This window comes from Cajanus cajan, chromosome 2 (genome assembly GCF_000230855.2).
Source record: "Cajanus cajan strain Asha chromosome 2, NIPB_CcT2T_4, whole genome shotgun sequence".
Taxonomy (NCBI): domain Eukaryota; kingdom Viridiplantae; phylum Streptophyta; class Magnoliopsida; order Fabales; family Fabaceae; genus Cajanus; species Cajanus cajan.
In genome coordinates, this window is record NC_138518.1 from 21,364,791 (window position 1) to 21,374,826 (window position 10,036).

Consider the following 10,036-nt stretch of genomic DNA (forward strand, 5'->3'; position numbering starts at 1 on the left):
GGCATTACGTTCAAGGAAGATCCATTATCTACCAAGACTTTAGCGATGTGATACTCCTTGCACTTTATAGAGATGTGCAAGGGCTTGTTGTGGTTTGATCCCTCGGCGGGGATTTCTTCATCGATGAAGGTGAGGTGATCATTAGCCTTGATGTGACTAACAATCCCCTCAAACTCGTCTTGGGAGATAGTGTGCGACACGTATGCCTCGTTCAAGACTTTCAACAGAGCTTGCCGATGCGGTTCGGAGCATAGGATCAACGACAACAGCGTAATCTTTGCTGGCGTCCTATGAAGTTGATCCACGATGGAGTACTCGCTCTGTCGGATAAATTTTAACAGCTTGTCAGTCTCCTCCTCGGATTTTTTTTCCTCGGTTTTCTTTTCTTCTTTTTCTTTATTCTTGGGGGCTTTGTTATGAAGATCATCGGGAGTGTAGATCCTACCACTCCTAGTCATGCCCCCAAGTCCAGCGATGTTGGAGATATCGCTGTCGGCAGAAGAGTGGATGTCGTATATCCACGGCACAGCCTTATTTGATTTGTAAGGGAAAGGCCTTGGAACTGTGATCCTTAATGGTGTTGGACCTTCCCCTTTGTTTGTCTTGATTACCAACAACGGAGTTGACGTGTGCTCGCTTGACGCGGTTGTTGGCTTACACTTGATAACGAACGGCGTGTGATCCATTCTTTGAATATACGCATCGATTATTTCTTTCTTTTTATTAATGTTTATTAATGGATTACTAGGAGAGATGTATGAATGACTCCTAGATCTCTCCATGATCTATATGCATGATATGAGATGATGAGGTTGAATATGCATGCATAGTGTTTATTCAACTAAGCATTATCATGTTTTTAGGATGTCCCTAAGATGATGCATGATATTGCTTGGTTTGGATAAATACATATTTTTTCTTTTGGATATTTTGTATCTTTTTTGTATTTTTTGGGTGAAAAGGGAAACTACCTATATGAATGCAATGAAGGTAGATGTTAACACCATGTACTAGAAGATCTTTATTTCTATTTATTCTTATTATTTAAAAAAGAATGTTGTATGTTTAAAAGTGCAATGTATGCTCATACAATGTCACATAAAAATGCACAAACAATTCACTCATCCACGAACAGTCACGAGCGAATCACGAGGTAGGGGTCTCCTGCAGAAAAGTGCATATTCAAGGAGGTTCTAACTGTTCTCACTTGGTCAAAGGCCCCCAAGGTGCCCCCATTATAGGGACCCAATTCCTCTCGTCGTAAGTCGATGGAAAGCTCCAACGCACCGTCGGACTCAAGTTCATGGTTATCACCTTGAGTGATGTTTTCCGACAACGGTCTACGGGCACCTATGGACCCATTCGACAACCGGCCGTACTAACATCCACTCCCTATGGTTAATCACTCATGCCCCCGGGTATAGAGGGAACTGTTGTGTGCAAAGGTTTGTGTGCAGTTTTTATTTCAAACAATTGCGTAAATTTAAAAATACAACAGTTATTAAAGCCATATAATAAATCATGTTATCATACAAGCAAGGGGTAATAAAGTAATTTTAACTATTATTTGTTAAAAACAATCTGTCACTAAATGGGATTGACTCTCGAAGCTTCCCCAGCGGAGTCGCCATCTGTCGCCACCGGCCCGAAACGAGCTTTCGGCATTCGCGAAGGATGGTTGGACTCTTTTATTTGTAGTTTTGAAAATGTATTGGATTGCTAGAATGACTTATTCTCAAACTGAGACCTCGTCAAACGAGCAATTTTATTAAAAGGCTCACCAATCCATATTAATCCCAAGCGGGACCCTCCATGGATTAGTGGTTTTCGCAAAAGGAGGGTTCGTGGAGTCGCCACCAATGTTTTACTCAAAACATTGGAAAAAGGGATAAGGCAATCGATTCAAGAATCGACTTCGGCCATTACAACCAGAGTCGGGTAAGGGAGTCGGTTACGCGTGGGGAAGGTGTTAGCACCCCACAGCGCCCCTTTCGGGTTCCCTATGACAGATTATTTCTAAAATAACAGCGTAAAATTACTAAATTACCCCTATTTATTCTAAGCAATTATAAATTAACTATCTACATGATGACAGTTTAAATATGCACACAGAAAGCAGTAAAAGGAAGGATTTAAGAAGAAACCTTTGAAGCGTGCTTTTATATATTAAAGTAAAACTGGGAAGCTTTTTGGCGTTCCCTCGCTCTACAAGCCCGCTCGCTCCCTCCTATAAAATTTTGACTATGGAAATCCGGAGGATTTCCCTTCGACTAGGTTCGATCCTCAAGCAAAATGGCTCGGGGCTCAAGAACTTCGTCGGATCAACTCTCCGAGTGATTTCTAGGGCAGAACACTGCTCAAAAACCCTAGAATACTCAAGGAGAGGGTTAAAACTATGTGTCAAAGTGTCAAATGACGTCCAATTGACGTCATATTTATAGGGAACAGGCCCAATACGGGCCCTGGAGCCAATACGGCCGTATTGAAATTTTTGAACTTCAATACGGCCGTATTGAGTTCAATACGGCCGTATTGAAATTCAGAAATTTCAATACGGCCGTATTGAGTTCACTGCGGCTGTATTGAAGCTTCAATACGGCCGTATTGATTTCAGTACGGCCGTATTGAAGTTTCAGAAACTTCAATACGGCCGTATTGAGTTCACTGCGGCCGTATTGAAGCTTCAATACGGCCGTATTAAGTTCAGTACGGCCGTATTGGGCTTCATTCCCTCCACTTTCTTATTTTGAGCTATTCTAAGACCTCTAGACCTACAGAGAACCCTCCTAGGGCCTTCCAGGAGTCCTTCTGGCTGATCTTCCTTCAGTCTTCGAGAGTCTTCAAGCTTTATTTCCGACCCGGGCAATTTTAGGGGTCTACATGGTGTATATAATTTGATGTCACCACTTTCATTTCATGTACTTATAGACCAATACAAAATGCTGTCAAAATTTTGTCAAGTTTAAGAAAATGGATTGTACTAGTACATATTGATCAAGTATAAAATAAAATCTTGAATGGGATAGGGTCACACCTTGTATAAAAATAGTGAGATTGACATCCATGGTCTATCTTTTTGATAGAGAACATAACTTATGGATCGAAGTTGGATACGAGCACCACGCATAAGTGAGCAATATGAGACTGGAGTTGAATATTTTATTGAATATGTAATACAGAATGGTATTGATGATATGAATGGAAAGTTTTTTTGTCCTTGTGTTAATTGTTGTAATGGGAGTCGTTTAGAACTTGATGTTATAAGGGAACATCTTCTATGTGATGGGTTTCTTAAGAATTATACACGTTGGATATGGCATGGTGAAAATATTGACATTCCAAATGTGCCAGCTGAAACTCAAACTCAAAATTTTACACAAGAGGTAGATATGGATGATCGACTTGAGGAGATGATCGTGATGTTGGTCCAGAATCATTCAAGAGAGCACATATGTATGAAACTTTATGCAAAGATTCAGAGAAGACGTTATATCCAAATTGCACAAAATTCACAAGATTGTCAGCGGTATTGAGATTGTTTAATTTGAAGGCGAGACATGGGTGGAGTGATAAAAGTTTCACAGAATTGTTAGAGTTGCTAAAAGAAATGCTTCCAGAAGGTAACACATTGCCTAGTCATAACTACGAGGCAAAAAAAGTGGTGTCCCATGGGTTTAGAGTATAAGAAGATACATGCATGCCCAAATGATTGTATGCTATATCATGGTGAGTTTGAAGGCTTGCATGAATGTCCAAGGTGTTGGTTGTCACGATATAAAAAGAAGCAAGGTGATTTTGATTATGATATTAGCAGTAAGGGTCCTCCGGCGAAGGTTTTATGGTATTTGCCAATTGTTCCAAGATTGAAGCGTTTGTTTGCTAATGCAGATGATGCAAAGTTGATGAGATGGCATGAAGATGAGAGGAAATGTGATGGACAACTTAGGCATCCAGCAGATTGTTTGCAATGGAAAAAAATTAATTCTATGTTTCCAAATTTTGGTAAGGAGCCAAGAAATGTTAGGCTTGGACTAGCTACAGATGGAATGAATCCGTTTGGTAATTAAGCACAAAGCATAGTTCATGGCCTGTTTTGTTGATAATTTACAACTTACCTCCATGGTTATGCATGAAACGCAAATATGTGATGTTATCTATGATGATTTCTGGTCCAAGGCAACCAGGAAATGACATTGATGTTTATTTAAGTCCGTTGGTTAAAGACTTAAAGATGTTGTGGGAGGAGGGAATTGATGTGTTTGATGGGTATTCAAGTGAATCATTCAAGTTGCATGCCATGTTGTTCTGCACAATCAATGACTTCCCAGCATATGGAAACTTGTGCGGGTATAGTGTTAAGGGGCATAAAGCTTGCCCTATTTGTGAAGAGGGAACTTGTTATCATCAATTGCATAATTGGAAGAAGACAGTTTACCTTAGCCATCGAAGGTTTCTTAAACCTAACCATCCATATCGAAGGTTAAAGAAAGCTTTTAATGGATATCAAGAATATGACATTGCTCCTACTGCATTAACTGGTGACGAAGTTTATGAACGAGTGAAAAATTTAAATGTGGTACTTGGTAAGACTAAAAAACAATCAAAAGATACAAACATATGGAAGAAGAAGTCGATATTATTTGATCTTCCATATTGGAAGGTTCTTGATGTTAGACATTGCATTGATGTCATGCATGTTGAGAAAAATGTATGTGATAGTGTAATCGGCACGCTTCTCAATATTCAGGGCAAGACAAAAGATGGGCTCAACTCCCGTCTAGATTTGCAACTCATGGGGATACGACAACAATTATATTCACAATCTAAGGGTAAGAGGACATATTTGCCCCCAGCATGTCACACTTTGTCAAAAAAGGAGAAAACATGTTTTTGTGAGTGTTTACATGGTGTCAAAGTGCCACACGGTTACTCTTCCAATGTAAAAAGTCTAGTATCAATGAAAGATTTGAAATTAGTTGGCTTGAAGTCTCACGATTGTCATGTACTGATGCAACAATTTCTTCCTATCGCTATACGCGATGTTTTACCTAAAAATGTGAGACAAGTCATAACTAGGCTTTGCTTATTTTTCAATGGCATATGCAACAAAGTAATTGATCCTCAGAAGTTGGATGAACTAGAAGATGAAGCTGTTCTTATATTGTGTCAATTAGAGATGTATTTTCCTCCTTCATTTTTTGACATTATGGTTCACTTAATCATCCACTTGGTTAGGGATGTTAGATTGTGTGGACCTGTCTTTTTGAGGTGGATGTACCCAATTGAGCGATATATGAAGATACTAAAAGGGTATGTGAAGAACCAATATCGTCCAGAAGCATCCATCATAGAAAGGTACATTACAGAGGAAGCAATTGAGTTTTGTACTGAATACATGTATCAAGCTGAATCAATAGGCATTCCTAAGACTCGTCATGAGGGACGAAGTGCTGGGAAGGGTACAATAGGCACAAAACTAAAAAACATGATGCGAGAAGAAGTGCTTCAAGCACATTTGTATATATTAAACAATACTGTTGAGGTTCTTCCTTATTTAAATGCCCACAAAGACTTAGTGAAGAGAAACAACCCTCGCATGCCTGAGAAATGGGTGTTGAACGAGCATAATAAGACTTTCATAGAGTGGTTCAAAAAGAATGTTGGGACAAATTTAAATGTTTCTGAAACTTTACAACGGCTAGCTCAAGGACCTAACTTTGATGTGTTTACTTTCTGTGGATATGACATTAACAATTACTCATTTTATACAAAGGCACAAGATGACAAAAGTACTATGAAAAATAGTGGTGTTATGCTAGTTGCTCAATCTATGCATTTTTCAACCAGAAATGATAAGAACCCCATCACAGCATCCATGTGTTATTTTGGAGTTATTGAAGACATATGAGAGGTTGATTATGGTCCATTCCGAGTACCTGTATTTAAATGCAAGTGGGTTGATAGTAACAATGGTGTCAAAATTGATGAACTTGGATTTACTTTGGTTGACCTCAATAAAGTTTGTCATAAGGAAGAGCCTTTTATCATGGCTATGCAAGTAAAGCAAGTATTTTATGTCACTGATCCATCTAACAATAGGTGGTCAATTGTTCTACAAGGTAAGAGTAATAATATAGGTGATGAATTTGGAGATTCAATTGATATTATGGATACTCCTTCTTTGTCCAAACGGGTGCCAACTATTAATGAAGAAGATGATGTTGATAATGTACATGCCACTCGTGATGATCATCAGGAAGGAATATGAGAGAACATTCAAACTTGATCATATTTCCAAAATAGGTTATTATAGTTTTTTTTGTTAGTTACTTCTATTTATACTTTTATTTTTGTTATCACTTTAAGTATTATTTATTATAAATTTAATTTTATACTAATGACTTGTAATTTATTTTGTTTATGTCAACAGATAAATATGGATGAACATCAAGACTCTCCTTTAGACTCTACATAGACTACAGCCAAGAAGAAAGTCAGAGGTCCCACTAGAATGAAGAATGTCACATCCAAACGCCTTCATGAGGAGAGATTGCATGTTGATATTGATGAGATAACTAAGAGACCTACGGGGGACTCAGCTACCCAATTTATGAGTACCATGGGGGTTCTTGCTAGAACCAAGGTTTCTATTTTATTGCCTAGTTGGGATCATGTAGAGGAGGTTGTCAAGAACCATATTTGGGCAGATATTACGGTAAAATTTCATTTATACTCAACAATTTTCATTATTAAACTTCATTAGGATATAACATGTGCTAACTCATTGTTATCATAAATGTAGGAAACTTGGGACATTCCTAGGACAGAGGACATGAGAAGGAAAACCCTCTCTATTGTGGCTGAGAGGTGGAGGGCATATAAGACCAGCCTCATGAACAATTACATTTTTGGAAAAAAGAAAGGTGAATTTCCTGGTTATAAGAACCCAACCATAGATCAAGAGACATGGAACGCATTTGTAGAGTCTAGAATGACTAAAGAGTTTTTGGTAAGTTAGGATTACATGCATTATTATTTGTATTGTTCAGAATATTATGTTTTTACCTTTAATCTCATTATATGGTACTTTTGTAGGAGGAAAGAAAGAAGGCACAAGAGATTCAGGCAAACAATGACACCATTGTTGTGATGTCTCGTGGGGGTTATCCATGGCTTAAGAAAAAGTTGATGAAAGAGAAGGCTATGAAGCGTCAAGCTAGCCAAGATGAGACTACAGTTAGTGGTCCTCCTTCTCCACCCACACGTCATGAATTATGGAAGCATGGTCGCATAAAAAAAATGGGTGAGTTTACAACTGAGGCAGCAAAAGAAATTTCTAACAAGATAGTAAGTATAACTGTTTTGTACATATGATGCTAATTAAGATATGGATCAATAGATGTTTATTAAATTGTTTTTGTGTCTTGTATTGTAGGATATATTGGAACAACAGTCCACAGAGGGATCTTTTGTTTCCCATGGACGCCAGGATATACTCACAGTTGCAATTGGAAAGCTTGAGCACCCAGGTCAGGTTCGGGCTGCTGGTGGAGGTCATAGTTTACAAACCTACTTTGGATCACGCTCATCTTCACAGACATCTAGCACGGTGGACCAGTTAGTGGAACTAAAGGTCTCTCAAGTTATAGCAACTTATGAGCAAAAATTTAGTCAGATGCAAGAGGACATTCATAAGCGGCTACAAGAGGACATGCAAAGGCAACTACAAGAGCATATGCAATCACTCAGCCAACAATTTCAACAAAGTACTCCAATAGTAGAACCATTTATTGCACGTGAGAGTACAAAGGGATCATGTGCTTCTATTGTTCCCCCTGTTACTGCCACTGGCCCGGGTACATCTAATAAATGTGAGTTGTTTGTGGATGGATCACTCGATCCTGTGGGTATAGGGCAGATTCACATATTAGGGTCCACTGTACACCATCAAGTCATGGGAGATGATATGGTTAGGGTTTCAGTGTTGGATGTGAGACAACCAGAGGCTAGAGTTCCTATGCCCACAGAGGAGGTTCAGACAATGGGACAAGCCTTGAACACCTTCCTTCAGTGGCCTTATAAGTTAGTAAAGGTGATATCTACGAAGGTATGTTATTTAAATAATATTTAATTTTAAGTTGGTGTAATTTTATTATAATATTGTATAATATTAGCTTTGTACTTTGTGGAGTAGGATATTGTTACCTCACCAAAGGGTAAAGGGACGGTCATTGTTACCCCTTCTAGAAATCTTCCTCCAATAAAAAGGCTATGGAGATTAGTTGCAGATATGGAAGATGACGAGCAACTCAAACAACTCCCTTGGCCTCCTGAAGTGTTTAACATGTCTAGTAAAGTACCTCTATATATAAGTCAGAGTGATATATCAGAGATTACAAATGGTCATTGTATGCTAAACATATCAATTTTGCAGTTATGGTTGTTGTAAGTATTTAAATTATTTTTAATTATATTTTGTTGATTTTTTCTAACATTGTTTCTAACATTGTTTCTAACGTTGTAGATTTATCCATAAATTGAGCATGGATAAGGGAAATGATCACATATATGGATTTTTTGAGCCTGAGTCAATCCAAAAAAGTGGAAACAAAGTTGAAGAAATACAAGCTTACATTCAAAATTGGATGTTCGACTCAAATAAAAAAGTTTACTTGGCCCCTTATTTTTCTGAGTAAGTTTAATTTTATATAATTAAATATAATTTTTTATAAAAACTATTTTTCTATTACTCATAATTTCTTAATGCAGTGCTCATTGGCAACTTTTAGTTATTTGTCCTATGGACAACATAGCTGTATGCATTTGCTCGTTGCATAAACCTCCTCCTATGGATTTTAGACAATTATTAGATAGGTAAATTGTTTAAAAATATCTAATTTCTTTTATTGATTATCATTACATTTGACTTTACACTAATCATAATGTCATTTTATCATTAGGGCCATGGAAGGATATCATATACTTAAGGGTTCAAAGATGAAGAAAAAAATGAGTTGGGTCTCTCCTAAAGTAAGATTTTAATTCTAGCAATGATATTTTTTTTAAGTAATTTAGTAATTTTTTTAATTACTATTCTATTGAAATTGATTTTATATTCTTTTTGTAGTCTCATAAACAAAAAGGAAATTATGAGTGCGGATACTATGTAATGAAGACAATACATACTATTGTCGATTCACAAATAGTATCTGGGTGGACTGAAGTAAGTTTTACAATTTTGAAAGTTTTTGTTTTAAGTTCTCATTCTATATATTTTATGAATTATTACTAATTATTTTAATTTTTCTTAACAGATATTTATAGATCGATCACCATTGCCGCTAGAAGACAAACATCATTAGGGAGCAATGGGCCACATTTTTTATTGACCATTACTTTAACTAGTTTGGGCTTATGTTTTATAGTATTGCTTTAACTAGTTAGAACTTACATTTCATTGAGCAATGTAGTCCATTTATGTATTAGATGTATTTAAAACTATTCAATTATATATATATGATTAACATTTATCATCTTGTCATTTGAATGCGATTTGTGCTTCATTGAGAAAATATTTTGAACTGTCTGGTTTTTCTGCAGGTTTTTTGTTCTGAGGTGCTCCCAAAACAAGTCAAACATACAAAAAAAAAATCACTACTTTTAAGATCGGTTATGCCATAACCGATTTTAAAAGTAGACTTTTAAAATCGGTTGTTACATAACCGATTTTAAAAGTCTGGACTTTTAAGATCGGTTAAAATCACAACCGATCTTAAAAGTCTTGACTTTTAAGATCGGTTATAAAACAACCGATCTTAAAAGTAGACTTTTAAGATCGGTTGGTTTATAACCGATTTTAAAAGTCAAGACTTTTAAGATCGGTTATAAATCAAACGATCTTAAAAGTCTACTTTTAAAATCGGTTAATAATCGATTTTAAAAGTCTACCTTTTCAAAATCGGCTCTTTTAAAATCGGTTCCATAATCGATTTTAAAAGCGTTTTTTCCACCAAGTCTTGTAATCGATTACCAGAGT

The 10,036-nt window shown here is 36.8% G+C and overlaps 1 protein-coding gene and 1 pseudogene across 2 annotated transcripts; both read left to right on the top strand.

Moving 5' to 3' along the window:
- The first annotated feature begins 2,973 nt into the window (after positions 1-2,973).
- Positions 2,974-7,296, top strand: LOC145954207 (uncharacterized; annotated as a pseudogene). The gene is made up of 3 exons (XR_014431368.1): positions 2,974-3,509; positions 3,829-6,715; positions 6,803-7,296. The product of XR_014431368.1 is annotated as an uncharacterized LOC145954207 (transcript).
- On the top strand, positions 6,512-9,533 carry LOC145954821 (uncharacterized). The gene is made up of 9 exons (XM_083069507.1): positions 6,512-6,715; positions 6,803-7,009; positions 7,096-7,347; positions 7,436-8,107; positions 8,195-8,692; positions 8,770-8,874; positions 8,961-9,030; positions 9,128-9,223; positions 9,315-9,533. The coding sequence occupies exons 1-5, from the start codon at positions 6,512-6,514 to the stop codon at positions 8,447-8,449; spliced, it is 1,590 nt and encodes a 529-aa protein (XP_082925633.1). The 3' UTR covers positions 8,450-8,692; positions 8,770-8,874; positions 8,961-9,030; positions 9,128-9,223; positions 9,315-9,533.
- Positions 9,534-10,036: the final 503 nt, after the last annotated feature.